The 27,106-nt window shown below is 42.6% G+C and overlaps 2 protein-coding genes across 2 annotated transcripts; one reads left to right on the forward strand and one right to left on the reverse strand.

Annotated features, from left to right (window-relative positions):
- The first annotated feature begins 490 nt into the window (after nucleotides 1-490).
- On the forward strand, nucleotides 491-6,956 carry slc30a5 (solute carrier family 30 member 5). The gene is made up of 16 exons (XM_079178443.1): nucleotides 491-1,001; nucleotides 1,174-1,296; nucleotides 1,414-1,480; nucleotides 1,655-1,740; nucleotides 1,920-2,007; nucleotides 2,139-2,226; nucleotides 2,359-2,435; nucleotides 2,550-2,720; nucleotides 2,839-3,127; nucleotides 3,318-3,526; nucleotides 3,932-4,089; nucleotides 4,207-4,336; nucleotides 5,154-5,397; nucleotides 5,492-5,718; nucleotides 6,345-6,473; nucleotides 6,684-6,956. The coding sequence occupies exons 1-16, from the start codon at nucleotides 931-933 to the stop codon at nucleotides 6,852-6,854; spliced, it is 2,328 nt and encodes a 775-aa protein (XP_079034569.1). The 5' UTR covers nucleotides 491-930; the 3' UTR covers nucleotides 6,855-6,956.
- Nucleotides 6,957-7,425: 469 nt separating this feature from the next.
- Nucleotides 7,426-20,181, reverse strand: LOC306710812 (MAM domain-containing protein 2-like). The gene is made up of 15 exons (XM_079179508.1): nucleotides 19,964-20,181; nucleotides 19,714-19,824; nucleotides 16,069-16,322; nucleotides 14,198-14,282; nucleotides 13,808-13,945; nucleotides 12,724-13,001; nucleotides 12,478-12,571; nucleotides 11,748-11,894; nucleotides 10,856-10,975; nucleotides 10,586-10,734; nucleotides 9,179-9,275; nucleotides 8,694-8,852; nucleotides 8,313-8,566; nucleotides 7,944-8,028; nucleotides 7,426-7,765 (listed from the first exon to the last, which is right to left on the reverse strand). The coding sequence occupies exons 1-15, from the start codon at nucleotides 19,992-19,994 to the stop codon at nucleotides 7,719-7,721; spliced, it is 2,049 nt and encodes a 682-aa protein (XP_079035634.1). The 5' UTR covers nucleotides 19,995-20,181; the 3' UTR covers nucleotides 7,426-7,718.
- Between the last annotated feature and the right edge of the window lie 6,925 nt (nucleotides 20,182-27,106).

Here is a 27,106-nt window from a genome sequence, read left to right on the forward strand (position 1 = left end):
GTAAAAACATGAAACAATCTTTACAATTTTGACATTTCTGAGAACATTTTGACAAAATTATGACACAGAAGTCAATATTCTAAGTAATCCCAAATCAAATTCATGGCTCAGTATCTCGTAATATGGATTTGGTATCTAATATTAACTCTGATATTATATTATTTGTCATTCCTAATATCGTCTTTCTTTACTAGCGGAAACGGGCTCCCATAAGAACACGAACACCCTTTATGATTTTGTTTTAAAACGTCTCAAAATTGCAACGAAAGACAACATAAGTCATCGTTGAAGTCGGCCAGCTTTCTACAGATTGCCATAAAATAAAGTTAAAATCAAGCACAATCATTTATATTTAACTACTTCGTTACTTTCTACCATCGTCGTCATCCTCGACGCATAAATCTGAACTGCGCAGGAGTGACGTTCGCGAATGATAAACGCACGTGACGTGGACTTGTTTACCGTGTCCGGAAGTGCTGTGTCTTTTTTGCCAGCTTGGATGTTTTATCCTTTCATTACGGACTCTTAACTGTTGTTGTGGTCAGCTCAACCGAGGACTCGTTCGTTATCTAGCTCTAACGAGGAGAGCACATGTAGTTGTTTGACGTACATCGTACATAGACGACCGTGTTGTAGAAACTTTGGATACAATCTAACTCAACTGGCATGCCAGCTGGCTAGCTAGCTAGCTAACCGGCTAACAGGCAGAGAAAGCTGTCAACTGACTGAAGGTTTATGCTCGTGTATAGTGTATTTTAGATATTGAGTTAAGAATGAATAAGAGCATGGGGCAGCCCGGCCGTATTCTTTACCGGTGACGTTAAATGGGCTGTGGTTTAATTTCATTATTCATGTAACAGTAATGGTTAGGATATTAGGGGCATAAATACTGCAACTGGACTCAAACTGGTCGACTTTAGGTGCTTGAAGATGGAAGACAAATACAGCAGCAACGTACTGTCCGGGGGCAAACTGGGCATGGTCGAAGTGCCCAATTCTAGGTATGTGTCTGTTGTTGATCTTCCATTAATGTCTGAGTTATTACTTATGTTGCATCTCACGATTAGTCTCAGCACATCAATTGAGTAGCTGATTAACCTATGGTGACCTGTTTCCGTTGATTGTTTCCCCCCTCGTATGCTAATAATCTCTTCTTTGTCTTTTTTCTCTCAGGTTAACCAGATACATAGTGTTACTGATTGTCACGAAGGTCCTGAAGGCTCTTGGGATCTTTGAATCTTATGACATCCTAAAAGTTGTTCACATTGTCCAGTTCATCTTCATACTAAAATTAGGGTACGTACTCGTATCACCCGCTTATTGAACTTACACTTGTTGTGTATTATTATAACAGCAGGTATTTTATTTATGGCGGGTGACAACGTGCTGACCGTGACCCTTCTCTTTCCTCAGGAGTGCTGTTATTCTGCTTTTCTTTCAAAAGCCTTTCTCGGCTGGCAAAGTCATCTCAAAAAGACAGGTGTGTGTAATTAGTTTCCTTGTTCTATTTGTGCGTGATCCAGCTCTTGCTTCTTGATTCATTCGACATATCCGAGGCGCACACTGGAAAATACAGGAAAATGCCTTTGTTTTCACTCAAAAGAAATCTGACTTATTGCCACTTAAAGATAATAATAATCTGTTTTCTTTTTAGTGGATAAAGTTGCTAAAGCATGCTGTTTTCAGCTGTGTCATATCCCTCCTGGGCTTCTTCGGTCTGACTCTCTGTGGACCTCTAAGGTAAGATGTCACCAATAATGTGCGTTCAGAGTAAGTTTGTAAAGGCAACAATGCTACGTGCAAGCATGTGAGCACGTGTGTGTGGTTGTAATTGTGTGTTTTACGTCTTTCTGTGTGCTCATGCAGACTCTGTTGTGTTTAGTGTGTGATTTCAAATCGGTGTCTCTTTTTTTTCACAGGACATTGTTGCTTTTTGAGCACAGCGATGTGGTGGTCATTGCTCTCCTCGGCGTCCTGTTCACAAGCTCGGGAGGGGGGCCGTCCAAGGTAAGAGGCCACAAGTTCACCAAATTTGACCCCTGCATTAAATGCCTGAGCTGCACTGTGTATACTGCCTCAGGTTAATCTATCACTGTGGTAGAAATATGTTTCTGTTTGGTTTGTCTGACCTTACGCAGACCAGAGGCACTGCTCTCTTCATCATCGCCGTGATCTGCCTCCTCCTCTTCGACAACGACGATCTCATGGCAAAGATGGCGGAGCACCGTATCCTCTGCTCCTCGTGGCGTGTGCCGGTTACAGCTGTTTGTATTTTTTTACAGTCATTGGCCTGATGTGTTGGTGTTTATTGTATACCTCTGTTTATATTGTGTCTGCCTTGACTCGTCTTCAAACCAGCCGAGGGACATCATGACAGCGCGCTCACTCATTTCCTCTACACAGCCATTGCGTTTTTAGGGGTTGCAGATCATAAAGTAAGCAAAAGCCGTCTCATGCATTCAAGTTTATGTTCAGCGCTGCTCGCAGAAGCATAGTAAAGTATTAGTCCTGCCTTCTAAATGAAATTCCTCCCTCTGTCTTCCCTTCAGGGGGGTGTAGTGCTGCTGGTGGCCTCCCTGTGCCTGAAGGTGGGCTTCCACACGGTCTCCAGGAAACTGTCGGTGGAAGTCGGTGGTGCGAAACGCCTCTATGCACTTGACAACCTGGTTTCGGCTATTGTGCTGCTCCCCTGGGTCATAGTGCTCTCGCTGACCACAGAAGTAAGTGCGCAGGCCATGTGTGTCTTCTATGTCTTTTCGCGCTCACAGTATTTTTGTCTTCCTCTTGTGTCACTCGCATGATTTGTTTGACTGCTTTTTCACTCCGTCTCAACACCAGAGTAAAGTAGAATCGTGGTCGGCCCTCATCCTGCCGTTCGGGATGATCATCCTCTCCGTGATGATCCTGGAGTTTTACGTGGAGGCCATCTGCAACACAAAGATGGAGACGCCGAGGTGCGCCCGCTACGGCGCCATCGCCCTCGTCCTCAGCGCCCTGCTGCTGGCCAACTTCTGGACTCACCCGCTGACCGACCAGCTGCGCTCCATGAGCAAGCCGCCCCAGCAGGTCAGCACAGAGCATGTGCTCTCGGGAGGAGTGATCGTCAGCGCCATCTTCTTCATCATGTGTAAGTAAAGGCTGTGGGAGTCAGAGCCTCACTACTTTGGCGTGCATACCCAGCAGCACTGGCAAAGCATTTATGGGTATTTATGTACCTCTGTGTGTCACCATTCTCACTAAAAAGCTAAATTCCTGGTGTTTTCAGTCCATATACTTATGTTAAATGTGTATCTATTCTCCTCCCTCGCCGCCTGCAGCCTCCAGCATTCTCTCATCTCCGTCAAGGAAAGGTCATAGGGGCACCCTGGTGGGTTACTCGCCTGAAGGGACCCCTCTGTACAATTTCATGGGTGACGCCCTGCAGCACACATCGCAGTCCCTCCCACGGTTCATCAAAGATTGCCTGAAACAGATCCTCGAAGAATACGATTCCAGACAGATCTTCTACTTCCTGTGTCTCAACCTGGTACGCACAGAGTCGGGAAAAGTTATTCAAGGATGTTATCGGAGTCGGGGAATTTACTGAAACACTTAAAAATTGGCAGCACCACATAAATACTTGATTTGCCAGGGATATTTATGGGTTTCTAATTTTCAAATTAAAGCTTTCTTAATAAAACGTAAATCCCAGGACGTATTATTAGAGATTCAGTTGAGTATGCAGGAAAAGTGAAGTCATTACAAAAATAGTTCTGAGTTTGTAAAGTCTATTAATGTCCAATAGAGATTGATAATCTAATAAGACGGTTATCGCCGGGATATTCCCTACAAACTGCTCCTGCTCTCCTCTAACATCTTATTTAATATTTCCAACTCAAAGAAACTTTGCATTTTGAGGTGATTGTAAGGTTTGCTGCTCTGCACGTTTCAGGCGTTCACCTTTGTGGAGCTGTTTTATGGCGCTTGGACCAACAGTCTGGGACTGATCTCTGACGGCTTCCACATGCTGTTTGACTGCTCCGCTTTAGTCCTCGGCTTGTTTGCGGCCCTCATGACGCGCTGGAAAGCCACCAGGATCTTCTCCTACGGGTAACGTCCATCAAGAACATTCGGAAAGGCTTTCGTAGGAGACGCTGGAAAAATGTAAAGCATTTTAATATTCAGCTGGATTTCAAAATGGACTCTTATTCTTTTTTTTTTTGGCAGGTATGGTCGTGTGGAAATACTTTCTGGATTCATCAATGGCCTGTTCCTGATGGTCATCGCTTTCTTTGTCTTTGTTGAGTCAGTCACCCGCGTGTTGGATCCTCCCAATATCAACACAGACATGCTGACTGTGAGTAAACTGCAGCTACCGCTTAATGTTCAGGCCTTTGACTGAATGTGCGTTTGCTCCAACCTGTTGATGCACTTAAGTCACATTTATGTTCTACGTCCTGGTACGTCTGATCATGATTTTACCTTTTCATATAATATTAGGTATCTGCAAATACACTGTGCTCCCCAGATATTTATATTTGGCATTATTGTTAAGTAGTATTAATAAGTTTATTCATGATGTTTGGTAAGTCTGTCAAAACAGGTGCTTTGCCTAGTATTAGAAACAATAACAGCATATTTTCATTAGACCCTCCCTCTCCAGTTGCATTTTGGGAACTGTATTAACAATCTTAGGAACTACATTTAAAATCTCTCTTTAAAAGTTCCCCTGTTTTATTAGATGTGGAGACGCTGTATTCAATCACTGGTGAAAATCTCTTTAAAAATGAATTAATAATCATGATAAAATGGACAGTAGATTATAAAATGCATTTAATGTTTAACCTCATCCAAATCACACCCTTTATTGGCTGCCTCAATAAAAACATTCAAACACCAATATAGAGAATAACATAACCGCTCACTTAAAGGTTTTACCTTAACATACAGCTTTTGTTGAAAGTAATTATTTTTCCCTTAAACACAGACTGTATGGACATTTTATAACTGATATTTTGTTCCTCTGCAAAGCAAGTTATCTCAAAAAGTATAGTTTTTGTGTTTGATGATATCCAGCACTAGTTTTCATTGTAGCTGTTTACTGGTCATTCATCAAGTAGCCAGACATCACTCAGTCTGAACTCTGTGTGTGGTGCTTTTTCTGTCTCCTCTAGCCGGTGTCTGTGGGCGGCTTACTGGTCAACCTGGTGGGTATCTGCGCTTTCAGTCACGCTCACGCTCACGCCCACGGCGGCGGCAAAAGCTGCTCGTCAAATGACCACGGTAACTCGCACCACGGCCACTCCCACAGCGAGCACAGCCACGGAGGGCACGGCCACTCTCACGGAGGGCACGGGCACGGCGGGCACGGACACTCCCATGGCTCCGGGGGTGGAGGCATGAACGCTAACATGAGAGGTGTGTGTTTCCGTTGATGCACTAAATAAATGTTGTGGAATGGAAGTTGTAGCGAGATATTATTCTCATGTTGTTGTTGTTTTTTTCCTTCCAGGTGTTTTCCTCCACGTCCTGGCTGACACGTTGGGCAGCGTCGGTGTGATCATCTCCACCATCCTCATCCGTCAGTTCGGCTGGTTGATCGCCGACCCGATCTGCTCGCTCTTCATCGCCACGCTTATTTTTCTCAGCGTCATCCCGCTGCTGAAGGACGCCTGCGAGGTTCTTCTTCTACGAAGTCCCCCAGAAAACGAGAAGGAGCTGAACAGCGCGCTGGAAAAGGTGAGGAGTCGCACGCGACGAGGACAACGTTACTGCTGTTTTCTTTAACAGATGAGGGTTTAGCTGCACACTAAACTAACACACTAAAACTTTCCACTGGGACAAATTAGATGGTTTAGTGTAAGTTTTGCTTTCCTTGTAACAAGTGAAATCAGTAGTATGTGATGCCTTTTAACTCCACAAAGGAGGTTGTGTGTTTTGTTTTCTGTTTGTTTGATTCTTGCCATTTGCAAAGAGAGTCTTTAGTTTTTAGGTGAGATCCAGGAATTCTTGCTATTTTCTAGTTTGTGAGATAGATTAGCATATACTACATGTATAGCATATCTTAACTACTGTACTTACATGAACAACAATACATGCCATATGTCCCACGGTTGCCTGTCAAGTGTAAACTATTTAAACTAACAAAATAGGAGGATAATGCCTCGGCCTGCTCTCTATTTTTATCTTTTTTTTTTACTTGTGTTTATGCTGTAAATGTCCCATTGTCTTGAAACAAGTGACGATCTACTGAAGCAGAGTACTCTCATCCAAATTCAAGAAAGGTCTTGTGCATTATCATTGGCCTTGACAACAGTAAAAACATCATCACCCATGTTTGAATAGTTTTCGTGGTGTTGTTTCAGATTGAGAAGATCGAAGGAGTTTTGTCGTACAGAGACCCTCATTTCTGGAGGCATTCAGCCAACGTGATCGGAGGGACCATCCACCTCCAGATCATGGCGGATGTGGTGGAGCAGAGGATCATACAGCAGGTCGGTACAAACTGTAGAATCCAGAGTCATGCTGATGTCTCTCTGCAGGACTTCATATCGGAGGACTGAACTCCATCATACCAGCTAACAACAGTTCTCCTGGATCTGTGTTCGTTTATTGGTCATTTTACATTCATGCGCCCTAAAGGAAATCTTAAGTTAGGATATTGACATTTCTGATTGGTCTGTGTGATTTCCCCCGTTACAAAGGTGACGGCCATTTTGAAAGACGCCGGGGTGAATAATCTGTCGGTCCAGGTGGAGAAGGAGGCGTACTTCCAGCACATGTCTGGACTCAGCACAGGATTTCAGGAAGTTCTGGCAATGACGCAGCAGATGGAGTCCATAAAATGCCTGAATGACGGGACGTGCATCATGTAACGACCAAATGTTGGACCAAATGAAACCTTCTCTCCCCTTTTTTCATTGAAATGTACAGTATATGTATGTATGTATGCGGTTTAAAATAAATCTGAATATATTGGTTTTACCTTTTGTGTCATCTGCATTTAGTTTTTGTGTTTGAACAAGTATTTAATCTAACTTGTAATTTTCACGAAAGAAGTAATGGTTGTCTCAGAGCTTAAAGTGGAAACAGACGTTTCATCTGTTTGACTGCTTACGTAGTGTTCAGAAGAAATTTATTCTACTTTCTCAGGGACATCTGTAACACAACTGGGGATTATAATTGATACTTCCGACCATGACAGCTAACTGGTGAGTTCTGACAAAATACAGTTTAATTATAATTATAGTCATATGTTCTGTGTCATTGTTCTTCTAGTTTTTTGGGTCTAACTAGGGACATGTTGGAAACGTTTTGATATTTGTGTCACTACCCGAGTTTCACCAATGACACCGAGATGGTGACATCAGTCTTTCTTGATTAATTGGCAGATCATGTGTAGCTAAGTATTGCCTTCAGCAGTTACCAATGATAGAAACCCCAAAAAAGAGTGGTGAATAACCTTCTAGCTTTATTTGAGCAATGAGCATTAATCTAATGCATATAAATGTGAAGAGACACACAGTTAAACACGCTCTCTGTAGCTACGGTGCAGAGAGAAATGCTGACTATGACACAACTGATATGTGTTGCTCTATGAAAACAGAACTACGTGAAAAGATTCATTTTACCCAAATCCCCACGTGTTCAGATTGACATGCAGGTGTCCGGAGTCTGTAATGTGCAAAAAAAAAAAAACGAGGTTCATGCATCCTACGCAGCTGACTTCCTCTTGCCTTCTACTCGATATCATTGGAGGTTCCCACGGTGGCCTTGATCTCCATTTCTGCAGGGGAATCAAGAAGAAATCAGGACGCTGCTACAGACCTTAAATTGATAGTTTAGATTTTTTTTTTTTTCCAGTTAAAAAAATCCTATCATTTTATGATCATATACTGTGCATCGGATGTTTAATCTGTAGCCGTATGTTCAACAAATATCTTTAGATTCTGCAGATTGTTTACCGGGGCAAGGCCCGCCTTCCAAGATGATGTCATCAATGGCGATGTCACTCCTAACTGATGAGCCTCTGGTCGCTTCAAACACAATCTGAAAACATATTCCTCACAGTGAGTGATGAGCAGCGGCAGCAGAAGCACTCCGGTCCTTTACTTAAGTACGCGTAGCAATACAACAATGTAGTAGTACACCATAACACATACAAATACTGCATTTAACATCCTACTACAATAAAACTGTACTTAAAGTATCAAGTAAAATTGATCTAGCTCTAGTTTGAACTACTTCACAACATAAAGGTGCAAGACGTTTTTCACAATTTTTATAGACCCAACTAAATCAAAATGTTCGTAGAGGTTGTGTTGCACGCTTGCCTGATGCTGGCCGTCGCTCTGGTACTCCACTGTGGCCCTCAGCCAGGCGATGCTCTGCTCGCCGCTCAGTTGCCACAGCAACGCGTCCTTTCCGTCCTTGCGGAGGTGAATGCCGAGCTGACCCGTGCCTGAGCCGTACATGTGGTAGTAGAAGCGCAGGCACTGTGGCCCTCTGGAGGCCCTCAGAGGTCGGGACAGCAATCGGACGCTCTGACCGGACAGCATGGGCGTCGCCTCCACGTGCAGGTAGTATCCTGTCAAATCGAAAGTCAACGGGTTTACTCATTCTGTTTGACCAGCACCTGCATGTCAGTGCACTATGTGTATTATAGGCAGTGTATTATGGACTTGGAAGGAGAGCTTAAGCAGGGTAACCCTCACCGAGTCCCGTGGTGTGGTCTCCTCTGGGGCCGGTGTACGAGGTCGGGGTGGAGCCTCTCCTCCACTCCCAGTCGCCATCATCGCTCTGCTTGTCCTGAGTGTAGCCGCACAGGCCTGCTTCAAAGTCACAGTGTCCCGGCAGAGACAACGCCAACAAACCTGCAACAGGAACATGAATGACACTCCATGTTTACACTTTATTATGACTGGACCCCCCCCCACCTGCTGTCCTCTTTGCAGTATGTGTGTGTTCCAGTGATGTGCTGATTTGGAACAATTATCGTGTCCAAAAATACTGCGGTGAAAGTATTTGTAGTTGATACTGCACTGGGTCTAGTTATCCTCCAGAAATAATGGCTGCCACCAGCGAAACAACATGACTGTTGTCGTGTGTATGTTGATGCGAATGAAACATTTGAAACACATTTAGATGAGGGTTGGTGGAGAGACGCAAGTTCTTTTTTTTTGTCGTTGCAGATCTTTACCTGCTGTCATCTCACAGTCTCCGAGGCTCACGCTGATGTCGTCCAAAGCCACGGAGCCGCAGTCCCAGAAGCTCCTGCAGGTGCTGACAAAAACCACCTGAACAGCAAAGGTGAACCGGAGGCAGAGGCGTCAACATCGGTTTCACCGCCCCAGAGGGTTTAACACCGTTGCACAATCACACCATCGCTTCAGAATTGAACGGAAACAACAAATACTTTGTTGCGGTTGCTTCTGCTCTGAGGTTTGTGTGTGACTCATGCGGAAGAAAATAAATCATCGATTAAATGCTGAGTGTTTTAAAACGGTTCAATGTGTAAAGTAGGGAACAAAAGGCCCGTGTGGAGAATGCCTTGAAGCACTTTGGGATCTGGAGGATTTAATCATGCACATAAACACATGAGGATGATACTCTGTCCTCTAACAGCAGTTGTCTGGTAAATAAAATAAAAAAGTCACAGAGCAGAACTTTAAAGACTAAAAGTAAAGGTTTTTATGAACTACTAATCTGTTTATTTCTTTGTCATGTCAACTGTTTAGCCTGTTTCTCTTTCTTTCTGTCCTGCTTCCTTCTTTTGTTTTTCATCTTTTTATATTTAGCTAATCCATTCATCGGTTTATTTGAGTTTTTATGTGTTTGTTTCTTTAATTGTTCCTAAATTAGCTCCTCTGAAATAGTTATTTTTCCTTTTTATAGCCATTTTAGCAGCATTGCTGTCGTGCCAGTTTATTGGTCCACCATTTTGGGCCAGACCATTGATTGCACATGAGAGGTGGATTCACCCATTGGTTTTGAAGCCTCCAGAAGTGAGATGAGAGGGTGAAGCTACAACCGATTGCTGAATAAGACATTTTTGGGCGACCAAAATGTTACAATTAACTTTCATGAACTGAAAACTCTGTGAAAGAGTTAAAGTTCCTAGACATAAAACCCTGACAACTCTAAGACAGCGTGGTATTGCCCTTTCAATCACAAGGTAGCCAGGCCCTTAAGAACACCCTGCTGTATCCTACATTTTACTCTAAATGGGACCAAAATGTGCTAAATGAACATCAAGAACAATCTTGAATTGAGACCTTAATATTAACATTTTTACTGAGGTAATAAATCAAGTGAGAAATACGGTCATTTTCTCATAGACTTCCATACATTCAACCAGAGACATTCATGTTCCCCAGAGGATAAATTCTTATGACTGGTGATTCTTCACTTCTCCCCTTATGGTTTGTACCTCCTGTCCTCTGTTCATCTTCTTTACTCACTCACCCACGCACTCACTCACTCCCTTCCTTCCTTCCCTTTTTTTCATCCTTTCATTTGATCTTGCCTACCCTCCTTACTTTCTTCCTGCACTCATTCTCCACTGTTATTCTGGCTGTTGTGATATTTCCACTTCCTCTCCTCTGACCTTGGCAGGCTGTGATGTCTGGAAGGTGGCTTCCGTCATGATCCAGAGTCCTCTAGACCTCTCCCCCTGAGTCCAGATCTTCTCCTGGCTGCTGCTCTGCTGCTGCTGCTGCAGATACACAGCAAGAGCCTGGTCCGTCTGGTTGAAACCTGCAGTTGCCAGAGTTATTTATGTCTGGTGAGTCAGTACTAAACAAAAAAGAAAATCACAGCATAGGATTCACTCATGGCAAATATCTTTCTATCCGATGAGTTTTCGGGTGCCACTCACCCCTCAGGGAGTAGTAGAATCTCAGGCAGTACTTCATGTTCCCTGGCAGAGTTGGACCGATCAGGCGGCTAACGTAACCAGAGCGTGCGCTCAGCCGGGAATGAGCCAACAGGAAATATCCTGGAAGGAGAAGACAGACTTTTATCTTCTTAAGAAACTGTCTCTGTAAATCTGCTCGCCATGAATGTTCCCATGACCACTCACACCTGTTATTGATCTTGATTTCAACAGTTTTCAACAGTTTTTCAGCCTCAAATCCCACTTTATCAACCAGAGGTGCCACTGTTTTTAATGCTGTGTGAATTGAGTTTCAAACAGATTGATACAAAGCCACAGAACAAATCACTGGCTTGTGAAGTTGTAATCGCTGAAATTCGTCGTAAAATAATCATCCAGGATTTGGGCTCTGCATAAGTCCCAACAGTCATTTTAACAGTACAATTTGAAATATTAGTTAAGGGTGTAAGCTTCTCTACTAGTTTAGCAATGCGCTCCTATAACATTGTCAGACTCACGATGGACTGTTATTGAAAAAGGATCAAAATCAATGCAGCAGAACCGGAGAAATGGGCTTTTTCAATTCACACATTCTTCTTTCTTCTTGTCAAAACCTGGTGCCTACATTACCCAAAATACAACTCCACTCGATTCACTTGCACAACTGCACAGATGTTGATGTGATATGCTAGTAGCGGTTAATGTAGCTTTGAGCCGCTAGCCTCAAGCAGAGATGGGGAGCCGGCTTTTGATTTTGTTCTGGTGAACGCACTTCTTTCTAACTCCAATCCCACATTTATTTTTAATTTGTTCAACTTCTTCTCCAACTGATGGCGACTCAATTCCCCTTTAATGCAGGTTTAAGTATTCAAGACGATCAGTTGTCGAAGCCCACCTGCGCCTGTGGTGTGGTCTCCGTTCCTAAATATGTTGGGCTTCACAGACACTCTCCTCCACGACGACAACATCCCCTGGTCCTGGGCGTAGCGGCAGAAACCTGACTCAAAGTCACAGCTGGCGATGGAGGGGTCAAAGGTCGGCTCTGTGGAACAAACGTATGTAAGCGGAGTTTTGATGTTGGATACACTTTTTGTGGCTCTGGTTGAAGTATTTATGATTCATCAGCATTAATAGTCCATAGAAGATGAATACATTTAAGTTACCCTCCTGACATTCTTTTTTTTTAATGTGTCCTTTAATTATTAACCAGGTTTGTCCCATTGAGATCAAATATCTCTTTAACAAGGGAGACCTGGCCAAGAATAGCAGCATCACAGAGTTTCAACAATTGACACAAACAATTAACATAAAAGCACGTAGAAGATGGTTCACTTCTGATTTTGGTAACAACAAAACTTTTCCTCTAGTGCCACCCAATGTGATCAAAATGTTCCCCTTGAACATCACAGAAAACATAAGAATAATATATATTTTATTCTATATGCCGAAATTTCTATCCTCACAACATGTGAACCTCCAAGGTTGTATCCGTTTAATCATGGGCTATACACTATTAGTTCTTTAAAATGCTAAAAAGTTAATACTTTGGATGTTCACCCAGAAAGCATTTGATCATAGAGACAACCGTTTAGAATCGACAGTAAGTAACTGTGACTGCAGCTCACCGGTCTCTGTGTTGCAAAACTCTGGAGAAAAGGAAATGTCATCAACTGCAACGCGTCCGCCTCTCGGGCTGTTAAAGGATACTTCAAAGACCACCTAGAGAGGAAGACAGACACTCATGAACAAGGACGCATGCCATTGTGTGCACGCAGATGCAAACCCTCACACAGCAGGGAATTTCATGCCCCATTACATTTCAGGGGTAAATACATTTACACACATAAACATGTTGACGTGTCCATACTGACCTGTGCAGAGTACGGTGCCTTCAGGTCCACCTGCACAGCTATCCATTCCTCGAGCGTCTCGCTCCAATCGCTCAGGATCTCTGTGTCGGCTCTCCACAGCTCCTGGTACTGACCCAGCTGGTCTCTGGTGTAAACCGAGAACTGGTTCCCCCTCCTCTCACTCCGCTGGTACTGAAAACTCAGGCAGCCGGACATCGGCACCGTCGTCATGGGAGACACCAGTTTGGCCACTTCTTTGAACGTTTTGGCGTAGATGGAGTCCACGTACATCAAGTGACCTGAGTGAGTGTTGTAAACATGAGCTGTCCCGTTCCTCTTAAGGGAGTTTCAATGTTGACGAGTCGAGACAATGCTGAATCAGGTCCGACATCCGAGATATGTAAACCTACTGGGAACATTTTAAATTATGTTTGCTACTTTTATCAAATCTGAGCCGAGCAGAAAGCACAGGTCATTGAAATCTCTCCCAGCACTCTTTACAAAGTGCGTTTCATGTTGCTTGCTTGTGGAACTAACAGGTATATGACGAGGTAGCCACACCTCCTGAGCACAACAATGAAAGGATTACGCTGATGGTATATGTTTCCTATTGACTTTGAATGAATTGATCTTAGAGTGCTATTAACACTCACTAGTTCATTTGGAGTCAATCTCACAAATACGCCGTCCTGCTGCTGTAAACACCAGTTAGAGCACTACATGCTCATTGCAGCTCATCTGAAAATAGTCCCCAACAAATACACTTTTTTACTTCTGTTGGAGTAACGTTTGCAACAAACTACAGCGCCCAGCTGTTTTATGAAATGACAGATTCATTTTAGAAGTCAAACTATTTATTTTTACAGATTTAAACCATTAATAAGAAAGAATAGGAACCCACAGACATTATAGGGAGGTCAGAAAGTAGTGAGAGATGAACCAATGGATTATTAGTAATATCAATCTTATCTTTTAAGATGGGGGGTAAATGTTATCATTGCTGATATAAACTATGGCCAAACTGCATTTGCTCTTTTCGTCCAAAATGGAAACCAGCAGGGCTCTAAGTCATTGGATACAAACAACACATTTATATGATACTCACCTGTCTTGTTGTTGTACGTGTGGTCGTTTGGTATGTTGTTGTGAAGCAGCTGGCCCCCGCCTCCTCCCACATACCAGTTTACGTTGGCGTTCCACTGATTGCTGTATCCGCACAGGTGAGACTCCTCGAAATCACACTCTATACGCAGAGACATGCGAAACAGGGCAGACATTATGGGTGTGGCTGCAAAAAGGCTTTAGACTTCATAATGTTCCAACAATGTTTGTGTGTGTGTGTGTGTGTGTGTGTGTGTGTGTGTGTGTGTGTGTGTGTGTGTGTGTGTGTGTGTGTGTGTGAGTTGAAGCAACAGAGCCCAGATGGTCTGAATCCAGAGTTACATGCTTATGTGGATTATGTTTGTGTGGGTGATGTATGTGTGATGTCACCGACCCAGGCAGTATCCAGAGCTGATGTGGATCTCGAAGATGGCCACGCTGCTCCCAGCGCTCACTCCAGGTTTACCTTCGATTACAACCTAATCAACAACACATGTTCAGCGATACCCTTCGACCCTGACACAGGAATGACATCATTGACATCATGGGACGTATTTAAGGTCAGAGAGAGTGCACCCATAAAACACACAGACATCTAATTTACTCTTTATTGCTCTGGTGAGCAGCAGGTTTTCAGTAAGATGACTTCCAGAGGAAGAAACGACTCTCAGGAAGACGGAGAAGAAACACATGAGGTCAGAGTTCGTACATGTGAGTGTATGTGGGACCAAGCATGATCTAAGAGGTCATTTGTACTTTTTTAGATGAATAAATAGCATGTTTTTTATTATCTGTGTTACATTTCAATTCATATCTATTTGACATAGTATTTTTTTTTTTGCTGAAATAGACTAAAAAGCTCTCTAGGACTACAGATTTGTTAATAATTTCCATTCGGTAGCTTTTTATTGTTAAAATAATATTTAAAATTGTGACATTTTGTGAAAATGTTTGTTTTGCTTTCTTTCTTATAGATACAGATATTGATATCCCTCTTATGTCTGTGCCTTAAGTAGAATAGCGTTGCAGTCCAGAGTCTGGACGTGGTTAGCTTAACTAACATAAAGGCCGGAAACGGGGCGAAGCAGCTGTCGCCTGGCTCTCTTCGAAAGGGAACACTTCTAAATCTTGCAATCTACTACATCTGGTTTGTTTAATCCATACACCAACATCAATATTTTAGGGGGAGTTGCATTGTTTAATTATTTCTTGGCAACAATTTCTTCGGAGTGTAGTGTCGCATCAGCTTTTAAACATCCAGCACTTAGAATGTAGTTTCTTCAGAAATTGCCCTCAGCTGGTACCAATCTGCTCTTCAAACTCTTGGAAAGAAAGCAAACGTTTTTAAAATAGTTTTAATCAGTGTTCAGTGAGGGCAACAAGCAGAGCATTTTAGCAGCCAGTGTGAAGTTTAACCCACTGACAAATACATTTTCTTCACCTGGGTCTACTTTGGACTGAGTACATTATTGAGCTGAGGGGCCCACACGAAGCACAGACCCGACTTACCATGATGTAGGTCACGACCCTGTCAGAGTCAGCTCTGCCTGTGCACATAATATAAACATGTGCTGCACTATTCCCACAGTGTTTGGATGATGTGGGTGTGTGTGGGTGTAGGTGTGTGTGTGTGTGTGTGTTTCTCCACACACCTCATGCTGGCCTTTATTTGGGCCTGCATGTGTAATATCAACTGTTGTCTTTCCTCCTAAAGCCTGTGAGAACGTTTTCTATTGAACACATTTTCGTTCTACTTCAGAGACCATCACTGAAATTCAGAAGGATTTTTTTGTAAAATGATGACTTTATGCTCATGACACCAGCTCATTTTCCCCTCAATCTCAGAGTTTTGTTTATTAACAATGGCCCTAATACTCATGTATACAACTGGATTCATAGTTACGGATAACTGTTACTTTGATTTGTTTAAACGTTTACTTGAACAGTTTCCAACATAAGTAATAAGATAAGTACATTTTGTCTTAAATATTATTGTTATGTGTGTTTTGCATGATCGCTAACATTTTTGAATTTACTTCCACATTCGTCTACAATATCTCCAAAACTAAAGGTTAAATGCACGTGTAACTTGCTGTTGACGTTCACATAAGGGGATTTAGATGTGAAATTGAATCAGTACATTCAAACTCCTCAGATGATGAACATAACAAACTGAAACAACTAGACCACATTAGAGGTATTTTGGATTTTAATTTGACCTCTCCTTCTCAAACAAATATTAGACATTTAAAAAAAATACCTTACCCTGTATGGCTCGGTACTGTTCTGCAGGTCCATGCTTGAGATGATCCAGCTGTCAGAGGAGGCCTGGCTGTTCCACAGCGGCTTGTCAAAGCTCTTTCCCTCCGTGCGCTGCAGGACTTCCAGGCTTCCCGACCCGCTGATCTGGTAGACGAGCCTCAGGCAGCTCCACTCGTCCTGCTCCAGAGCCGGACTCAACAGGACTCCTGTGATCTCTCTCTGTGGCCCAGTTTCTGCTTCCACTGCGACAAAACGACCTGAAAGGAAAAGGTATGCGGGATTTAGAAAAAATGAATTGCTAACATTGCTGATGTTAAGGGGGGAAAATACTTTTTATTCAACAGGGACAACATATTGTCAATATCACTATCGCTTTTTCTTGCATGTTTTGGCCCATTGTCTACAAATATCATACACTGGTAAACCAAATGTTTTTGAATGTTGAATGTTTTTTCTGTTTTATTGTCTGCCAGCCCTTAAGTTTCACTGTAATCTAGTAAAACTAGTTAGGTTTTTTTTGCTCAGCAGAGATTGAAACCTGAGCTCTGAATTGATTTGCCACTCAAACTGAAAAAGTAATGCAACAAGTAGTTCAGTCAAAGAGTTGAATATTATTATTATTACACTTTTCTGGGATTCCTCTTCTGTGTGTGCCTTACCTTCAATATACAAACTTAAAACCACGTGCTTGGCACAAAGTCACATAATTCTCAGAGAAAATCGTAAGTTACTTGTATACACAATATTTGCTAACGAGCAAGCTACTTGCTAGCTTGCGAGCATTGACAAGCCCAGAGTGAGAAGCATGAAAGGCGGGGGCTCCAATTAAGCTAAATGCTAACATTTAGCATTTAGCAGCTAATTTTTGTCATTGTCACCATCACAGTTTAGCATACTAACAGTTGAGATTGATGGGAATGTCATTAGTTTTGCAGGTATTTAGTCATAAACCAAAATGCTGAGCAGGCTGAATTTTTGACCTGATGATCTGTCACACAGCTTCTCTTTAAGGTAAAAGGCTGAAGACTGTCTCTAATGGAACTTTTATCTAAAATAAAATACAAAAAGTTGAAATTTAGGGAATCAGAAATTCAGCTCCCACCATAACAGAGACTCTTAGCTTCTTTTTTTTGCTACTGGGGTCTCTGGACTCTCCTCACCCGTCTGTCATTTATTATTTGTCCCTGTGGAATGCCGCGCTGCCTTGGGGCTCCTATCCTGACAAACACGCACACTCACGATGGCGATGAGCTCATTTCACATTCAATGCGGTTAATCCAAGATGTGTTTCTCCTTTTTTTTATGCCAATGAAGTGCAATTGTTTTCAAATGTTTGCATTTACACAAATTGACTTAATTGAAACATAACATGGCGCACAATCAAGTTGACGTATGTTCTTGATTTCATCAGTGTCTCTGCCTTGCTTGAATTCAGAAAAGGAAAAAAAGTACATAAAATGCTTCATATATTTGACTGTGCTGTGCCGCACAGAGCACTGCTGAGAGAGGAGAATAAATGAGCAAAGACTGAGACACACCATTGGCTACACTGACCTTTTAACAAGCCGGCGGCAATAGCAGCAAGGATGGAAACAGGAAAAGAGAAAGTAGTTGGCGTTTCCCAGGGGGAAGACTGGCAGCGAGACAGGCTGCAGCAGCAGAGCAATTTTCATACAACTACAAGCAAGGATCATGGGGGAAAAAAGTCTTAAAAGAGCAGTTTTTCCTACAGAGTCCAGCTGCAGATACTGGAGCAGCAGGGCACAGTCATGCCTCCCCAATCCAAAGGGTGTAGATGGGAGATGGTTCGGTTTAAGAATCGTACACCCCTTTTAGAAGCAAGCAGTCTGTCAATCAATACATTGGTTGGTCCCTCGTCATCAAATTGATATACGGCCAACTTTGGTAATCAATTAACTCTCTAAATGGTAAAAAAATATCATCTATTTGCAGTTCCATATTCTCAGGTATTAGGTTTTGACACTTTTTAAAATAATTGCTTCACTAAATTGAATTGCTTGCTCAAACAATATAAGCTGACTGATAGCATTACATTGTATACACCAAATCATTTATTCATCAGAAAAAACAGCCGATAAATGAATTGATAGTGAAAATAGTTTTTGGTTGTAGTTACTTCTTAAGCGCCAATGACTTGGCTTTGTCCACTTCTTCAGTTACCACTTATGCTGGTTATAACTGTGTCTGTGGGTTACAGGGCTGAAGTCAGGACGTTGCTAGCCTAGCTTAGCATAAACACTGGAAGCAAGATGAAACTGTTAACCTGGCTGTCCAACCTTCAAAAAGACCCCCACCGTCACCTCCAAAGCACATAGTTAACACGTGGTATCTTACTTGTTTAATCAATACGCTAACACAAATGTAAAAATGCCTCTTTTGGGTTTTAGCAGGAGTTTCTGTGATTTCAGCTGGAAGCCTCATTTTGACAACCAATATCTGGGAAGTCACTGCACCGAACTGTTGTTTGGCAAGAACAATTTTCCAGCATGTAATTCCCCCCTAAAACCACAAGTTGTTGTTTTTACCTTTCCGTTCTTAAACTTTGGAGAGAGCCAGACCAGCTGGTCCCCGCTACTTTCAGTCTTTTTCTCCAAGCTAGGTCAATCGCCTCCTGACTCTCTTATCTCACTCGTGGTGAGAAAGCAAATAAGCATATTTCCCCAAATGCCCCTCTGTTCCCTTTGAGAGGTTATAGGCATTCCTTTCATTGACAGTACACCACTGAGTACGAGGTTAAAAGTCATTATGATTTTAGGATTAGATATTTATAAATTCAAGTAGGCCTGCTTGGATATGTTCTGGCACTGGAGGAGCAAATATATTCTGGTTCTGACCCAAATATGGTCGTCTGATTTGCCCAGGATTTAGAAGTGTGGATTTAGGCCGATTTATGCTGAGAATAAAGTCCACTGAGCAGGACCTGGACCAGTGTCTGCACCTTGAATCAGACCAGTACTCGGACTGGTTCTGGTGGATCATTCATCATAAGTTTACCATAACAGGCCTGCCAGATTTAGTTGTTACATTTAGGTTTTGTGTAGTTAAAATCAGGTCAAAGAGCTGAGTGTTTCGTAACATCAACATAACCTCCACCTCTTAAATCCTGCTTCATGTTACAATTAACTTGACAGGATCCTGCTGCAAGCACAACATGAGGCGTCTGCCTCAAGATGTCTGCAGCTAGGCCCTTCTCAACATTTTGTGCAAGCGCGGCTACGGCGTGTGAGAATGAAGTCGGCAACAGTTGTGTCGTCTCTAGAACAGGGGGATGTACAAATGATCTAAGCCGCATTCATCTGTTGGCTTTCCTCGCTTAACATAAATATTGACTGACATAACGTAAATGTGTGTGCGTGCACAGAACTCAACTGTATCAGCTGCAGTACTAACCCAGCGAGAATGCCTAAATGTGTTATTTCACTGACTCCAGATGCTGAAATCAATGCAGACCAGATGGGCTTCTTTTCACCGGCATGCATCGTTCGTCTGGCAAAAACCGGCACCAAAACAACTGCAACATCACAGCTTAAACCACTAAAAGAGCCACAGTGAAGTCTACACTTAGTGCAAGAACATTTTTTTTTTAAAGAAAAGACTGAAGATGCTGCGTGGCAAGTTCCCCAGTACCATCTTTATGCAGGGTCCAGCTTGTAAAGTCTGCATCTGACGTGTATCCGCAGGTGTCGGACTCAAAGTTGCAGGAGCCTGGCAACAGCTGGTTGTGGGCTTGGATGGTGGCTTTGAACACAGAGAAAGAAAACGAGGGAGGGGAGAAGACGGAGAGAGAGGGAATGGTAAGTATGAATCATAGCAACTGGCATTAACAGAAACATGTCCTCATTCACCAGCGCTGGCACGACCGTTAAAAAGTACTCACCAGCAAAAGTCAAGAGGTAGAATGGAAGCATCGCAGCTCTCTCTGGAAATAAATCGACCCTCAGAGGAAATCAGGGACAGCAATAGTAGGTCTGTTTGTCGAAAAAAAATACAAGAAGTTGCAGGAAAAGTTAGTTTTTTGAAGATTCCTCTGGTGTGTTGTCGTTTTGAGTGTCTCTCCAGCTCACAGACTGGCAGCACACTGCAGACGCTCCGCTGGGAAGTGTGCGTGTCTGGACAACAGAGCAGGGAGGAGGAAGAGGAGGAGGAGGAGGAGGAGGAGGAGGAGAGAGGGGACTACCAAGGAGAGAAGGAGGAGGAGAAAGAAGGTGAGTGATGACCTGGAGGGAGCAGAGGAAAGAGAAACAAGGGAGGGTGGGGGGAAAGAAGTGTTTTGTTAAATGCAAGAGGTATCCTAAAAGAGAAAAACAGAATTTGGTCCTGAAGAATTTACTCTTTTGCAGCTTGAAAATGGCTGTCCTGTTTAAGGATGAGGAGCAGGAGAATAAGTGTAAGCTGTGAACTCATTTACTGTCAGTGCTGCATGTATTAAAAGAAGTAATACATTTTAATCTAACGGTGTGAAGCACTTCAGCACTCTTTTTCAGCGACAATCTGATTTGTTGGCTGCTAACCAGTCGCCCTGCAGAGTTGGGGGTTGGGGGGCAGGTGCCTTGCTCTAGGGCACCTCAGTTATGGCAAATACAGGAGGTCAATGCTATTCGTTCACCTCCCTGTCCAGACGTATCCTGCTATCAGCCTTGAGATTATAGCCTACCAGTAGCCACAAGAATGTGTCCTCACCGGCACAACTAACAGCAGTGTGTGTGCATTGACGTTTCTAACAACGCCTGCAACAGTTTCCTAACCCCAACCAAGTAGTTTTAGTTCATTCATTTAGTTAACCAAACCGTGACCGTAGTTAAACCAAATGTTGTTGTTTTGGTTTGAGGCTGATGTCCAGTGCAGAATAAATCAACATGATAAGATTACAATACAGACAATCCACATGACAAAAATCATACCTAGAATGTGAACATGGAAATGAAAAAGGATGGATCCAGGAGCTTCCAGGTGTCCCACTAGCAGCTGGAGCCTGAGCCTCAAGACTGGCCTTTGGCTAAGCCCTTCGTTCCAATGAAGGGAAATCTTAAGGCTTCAGCGTACAATCCCATTTCAGACAATAGCGTGCTCTCAACTTTGTGGCAACAGTTTAGTGAAGATCCTTTGCTGTCTCAGCATGACAATGGCGCAAAGCCAGGTGGATAAAGAAATTGTTTTCCCAGTTTTTTTGTGGAAGAAGTTGACTGGCGTGCACAGAGCCCTGACCTGAAACCCATCCAAGAATTTTGGGATGAACCTGGAATGCAGACTGAGTAAATCCCTGCAACCAGGCTCCAATATCTTGTGAAAATCCTTCCCCTGAAGCACTGAGATAGTTTTACAGCGGCGTGTTTTTCAAATGGCATGTTCAACAATCAGATACTGTATTTGCAACAAGTGTTCACATACTTTTGGTGTATTATCATCAGCAATCTTTTTGAAAACACATATTAATTCTCAATGGGAGGTTAAATAAAAAAGAAAAGAAAATGCTGAATATCATGAAACATGCCTTTAAGACCCCACGTGGACGTGGTATGATGGTGCTTCACCGTTTAAAGAGGGGTCTGAAGACACAAATGATCTAAACTGTGTTTTATAAACCTGCAGAGAGTCAAAACATTTTGCAACCATCTCAAATATTTCATCCTGCATGCGTCAGCTTTAAACAGCTTGCAGGCATTCTGTATTTGTGAATTTGAACATTCAGTCAATTCTGCTTTAATCCTACATGTACACCCAACAAAAGAAAGACGACAAAGAAAGGATCTTCAAAGACTAACAATTGTTGCGTAATTTGGGAACAGGACCCCTTCACTCACTGCGATCATGTGCCAAAACTGTAGTTTTTGAATTATCAATTGATAGAAAAAATGTATTTCATTTCAATTCTGGACGCGTTCATTCCAGTGTCATTCCAGAAGGGAATGGATTGGAGATGTAGAGGAGACTGTAGCATGCTGGATACAGGAGACCAGCCTATGACGTACTTTAATGTAGAGGAGCGCTTTCATCCACATTTGTGATCCATCTGTCGGACGAGCTTTCTCTGAGACTGTATTTTTCTTCCTTTCCACAGTTGTCTTTTACACGGTCCATCCTCTACCGTCCTCTCACTTTTGGTTATCAGCATGTTAATGAGGGGACCCGGACACGTTCAGAGCAGATAAGGAGATGAATTCTCCCCTGGTTATGTCTAGAAAGACGAACTGCAGCTGAATGTGTTCTTTCTTCAGGAAACACTGAGGATTTGAGTCAGATTGTATCAGATGTTTGAGAAGAAATGACTCATGTGCAAATTCAAACCTTACAAATTGTTTTGTACAGTGAACAGAGGGAAGATTGAGTTCAAAAGGATTGTATTCATGAGTGTCTGCATTTATTCTGATCCAACCACTATTTTAGTTTTCAACTGGTTTGAATTTCCTTCACTCATCTGTTTGCTATCCTGTCTGTCTGTGTTTGTGTATGCGACAATAAAAAGCTTCAATAAAATAACTGAAAGGTGCCAGAATGTGTAATATGCAGTGCATGCCGAGGTTATTGTTTTGCATGACACAGTTATGACATGTTCTCCTCAGTATGTGATTGGCTGCCAGAGGGCTCAGCAGGCTACATCCCCTCTGGCCCTCCGCCCTTCCTCTGGGAACACCCGGGACCACCGCCTCGTACTCTCTGATGTGAGGAAAACTATTTTTGCAGAACAAATCTATAATCTATCCACGGCATTGTAAATTGAAACAACACTGTTGTATTATTTCACAACGCAGTTTTCCTTGATGACCACTTTAGTTCATGATGTCACGTTTCGTCAAAAGTCTTTGTCAATCAAGTCAAACAAGTCAGAACGCAGCCATCCCATTAACGGCTCTGCCCTGTGATTATACACAATTATAAAAAGTGAATACAACAAACTCATTTAGTATGATATTTGTGATTTTCTTCAGGTGACTCAGTTAAAAGTGGAAAAAAGACAAATGTCCAACCGCGCACTTTTAAACACACTTGCACAAGTTGATAATGTCAGAAATCATCTATAGTTTCTTCATTTATATGTATTTTTAAACAAGAATAATTCTGACAGTTTTCAAACTTTTTTTGTACCAAGGACCCCTCGAGCCATCATGCAAAAAGCTTAAACATTACGAATATTTTAGCATATATTATGTCTTTTAGGTAATGTACAAATGACGACTTACAAATAATGGTAAAATGGCTTACAAAGACTCAATTGATGTAGAAACAAATTATTTACCGGTCATTTACAAATGATGTGTTGATGAATAGCACATGGATCATTTGTGAATGATTAGCTTATCATTCATTTGATGATTATAAAAGTTAAATAGTTTGAATAACTGTAAAAGTCAGTGGTGGCCTAAAGGTTAAAGGAGCAGGCATATACGACCAGATTGTCGCCAGTTTGATTCCTGGACCAGCAGGAGAAACCTGGGAGGGTAAAGTCAAAGAGCGACACCGATTCAATACCCATGAGCAAGGCACTTAATACCAAACTGCTCCAGATTAGACTGTGTAACTGTGAATGTGCACAGGGTGTTCCCGAAAAAATAAAGCAGTGAAACTTCCCTAGATAAATAAAGATAAATAACAAGAATAGAGTGATACGTAGGACACACACACACCATCCTGCTGAAGAGTGCCACCTGCAGGACAACGTGGAGCCTGAAACATTAGAAAACTGCAGTGTGCATTTTGAGAGGCCATGGGTTTTCTGCGTGATAAGAGATAGTTCTGTAATGGGCAGCGATGAAACATTAATGTGCATTCATTCCAGTAATGGGTTCAGTCCGTGCTCACATGCGTGCTATAGATTTAACAACAAGACACGTACAGTATATCTTCATCCATGTATGCAAAGAGGGCCACAAATTATTGATGTCGTCTCCGGAAATAGACCAGCAGTGAGTTGGACTCGGAGCACGAGATATAGGCTGCGTGACGTGACCTCAGACACATTGTGATGACCTGATTCTGCTTGTTGCGCTCTACATTTTTGGAGCTCTCTGATTGGCTCCGTCAAAAGTCCACAGCATGTATTTAACACAGTGTGCGCAGGAAGTCTGTGTGGGCTCAGAGACGTGCGGCTGCAAAGAGATAGCAATTACAGATTGGATGCCATGGTTACCACTCCACACCATCGCCATCCTCCTTCGCATATTGTTGTCACGGTAACGGCTGCTCCGGCGGAAGGGCGCACGTGACTTAGGTGAGAATGCGTTACAGGGACTCAATAATATGTAGGCACCGGCGCTATTGATCTGGTCTACCAGGCATTGAGTGACACTAAAACGTGCCCGGATTATGATGCCAGGAGCCCCGTAAACCCCCCCCTCGTCACATTCATCCACTCTTGACATACATCAACCATGATTAGTTACTTCATTTCCTGTCAGGCATGTCAGCCTAAAAACAAGACCAACAGGCCTGGAATATAAAGGGTTTGTGTGACTTTCACAAAAAAAAGGGATAACCTTGCTGCATTTTCATTTTCATTTTCATTTGGAAATATCAGATTTTATTGAAACTGCTCCAATGTTGATACTTAAAAATGCAGTTAAGATGATTGAGAATAGAACTGTTCGTGATAGATAAGAACAAACACATTTCACCCATGAAATACAAAAATACATGTAAAAACTGTTAGGTCTGTCTTTTATAACATTTAAAGTTGAAGAAACACCAAACTTGCAAAGAGTGTCAGTTTAAGATAATGACTGTCTGCGTTAAGGGAAAGCTATGCTACTGCTATCTAAAGTCTTTACATAACGACCACGTAAAGATGTTTATTTCCAAAGTTGAGACTCTTTAGTTGAGCCAATTAAAAAATGGTAGCCTGACATTACGTTACACCATACTCAGCTTGTAGTTCATTCATCTATATTAATTTAATTTTCAATCATTTCAAGTGTTTAAAGGCTATTCCTCCACTAACTTTATTGTGTATCACATACAGATGACAAGGGTGATAGGACCAAGACATCCACAGGACATTTTCTCAGCAAACATTTCGCATGAAACCTTTTCATGTTTTACTAGGAAATGCACAGGTGTTTCTAATTAGATGTTCTACTCAAGTGTTACAGTAAGCTAAAATGGTCTCTGTGAAAAAAGCCTAAATTATACATATTATGGCCAATTAAACAATAAAATGTCAATACAAATATATTGTTAAAATAAAAAAGCAATGAACACATTTCTTATTATTGATAAGCTTAAGACACTGAATGTCATTTCAGAAACGAATGAATGAAAACTCAAATAATTGCATTGAAGGAACAAGGATGTCACTTTCAGTTGCCATCTTTGATGAGCTGGACTGAGTGCAGGTGTTGCTCTTGCCACACATGGTCACTTTAATTTGTTAATTTGACATCAGATGTAATAATATGTGTTTCACGAAGAGAGTTTTGGTGGAAGCTGGCAATGTTCTCAAGACGGGGACAAGTGTCATATAACAACCCGTGTTGTTTTGTAATGTTTCGTTGACGTTAGTCTTTGTTAGTTTACTGTTAAACTAGCTAAATGTGAGCTGACAGCGTTGGCTGTTGACTAATAGATGTAAAAAAAAAAAAAGGATGACGGGGCACAAACTAGGCCTAGCGGGATACCACTTTCTCAATTTGTCCAGCTCCTTCAGGTGTTTTATTTATTCAGGAGCATATTGATAAAACCAGGAACTCCCACAGGCAAGATAACAGCGACACCATCGACACACCGTGGCAACACAACAGCTGACGGTGTTGCAGCAGACACACAGCAGCAGCAGCAGCAGCAGCAGCACGATGCGGCTGATCCGGTAGGTGAGATGAGGCTGCATGGCCGTAAGGAACCGTTTGTGTCTGCACCACCAGCATCAATCGTGTTTTGTAAAGGCGCTTTGTGCATCGCTAATCCGCTCTGATGTCACGGTGCAGAAGGAGGGGCTGAGCACTCCGCTTTAATCCGAGCAAGTTGTCTGGAGGGACAAGCCGAGCCGAGCCGAGTCGAGCCCAGGCACGAGATACAGGGGCGATGTGTACTGCAGCAGCCGGACACGGGCCTCTCCTCCTCTGACATGCAGGTAAGTGTTTTGGAAACCAGGGGTTGTTGTGGAGCTGGAGGGCGGAATGAGAATACGATCAGGTTTTTTTTTTTTTGCTGATGGCGGATCCGACACCTGCGGAAATGTATTCTGGACCGTCCAGACGGGAGAGAGGGAGGCATTTGGACAGGTGACAGTTTGCTGCACTTCTTTTTCAAATAGATGTCAGGCGTTAAAGGCATAGGGATACAGTGAGAGCCGCAGTGGATGCGTGTCTCGGGATATACCCTGCTTCATATCCAGAATAACGACATGATCGTGTTTGTACCCAATACGCGCATTTCGAAGAGGCGGAGGCTGATCACTAACCGATAACGAGTACCAATCCCAGAAAGAAGGCTTTTGCCCTTTTTATAAAATTAAAATCGTTCAAGGCCGTGGGAGGGGAATTAAGAAGCCAGTAATCCTTCAAAATAAAAGCACTTGCCAATTTGGCACTTGTTCATGGATTAATCTTCTCCCTCTGGAGCAATGGCATAGTCCACATGTAAACACAATGTAAGTAATGCGACTATCGATGCATCCAAACATGGACCATATGTTTGCTCAGTGAGTGTGTCTGTCACTGTGTGTGGGTGTGCGAGAGAGAGAGAGAGAGAGAGAGAGAGAGAGAGAGAGAGAGAGAGAGAGAGAGAGAGAGAGAGAGAGAGAGAGAGAGAGGGGATGAATCATGCTGTCAAGAATAGAAAGATAAGGAGAGTCCTCCAAAGTGAGGACAGTTGCAGCTCATGATGATTGATCTCGTTATTGGCCAATCTGCCAGTCATCCTATAGATCAGTCATTTTTAAATGTCAGGAAAGGGGAAAAATGCCAATCACAACATGCAGAGAATGGATTCCTCTTTCAATTACATGTTTTGTTTGACCCAAAGATCAGTTCACTCTTGCACCATTCAAAGTAAAGCAGCAAATCCTTATGACTGAGAAGCCAGGACGAGG

Source organism: Pholis gunnellus (assembly GCF_910591455.1).
Source record: "Pholis gunnellus genome assembly, chromosome: 18".
In the NCBI taxonomy this organism is placed as follows: domain Eukaryota; kingdom Metazoa; phylum Chordata; class Actinopteri; order Perciformes; family Pholidae; genus Pholis; species Pholis gunnellus.

Coding starts and splice junctions, on each gene's coding strand:
- slc30a5 (XM_079178443.1), top strand. CDS start 931: ATGGAAGACAAATACAGCAGCAACGTACTGTCCGGGGGCAAACTGGGC. Junction 4,090..4,206: donor ACCAGGATCTTCTCCTACGG/GTAACGTCCATC, acceptor TTTTTTTGGCAG/GTATGGTCGTGTGGAAATAC. Junction 5,398..5,491: donor CATGAACGCTAACATGAGAG/GTGTGTGTTTCC, acceptor TTTTCCTTCCAG/GTGTTTTCCTCCACGTCCTG.
- LOC306710812 (XM_079179508.1), bottom strand. CDS start 19,994: ATGCTTCCATTCTACCTCTTGACTTTTGCTG. Junction 10,735..10,855: donor ATTCTACTACTCCCTGAGGG/GTGAGTGGCACC, acceptor TGGCAACTGCAG/GTTTCAACCAGACGGACCAG. Junction 7,766..7,943: donor GGAAGGCGGGCCTTGCCCCG/GTAAACAATCTG, acceptor ATTCCCCTGCAG/AAATGGAGATCAAGGCCACC.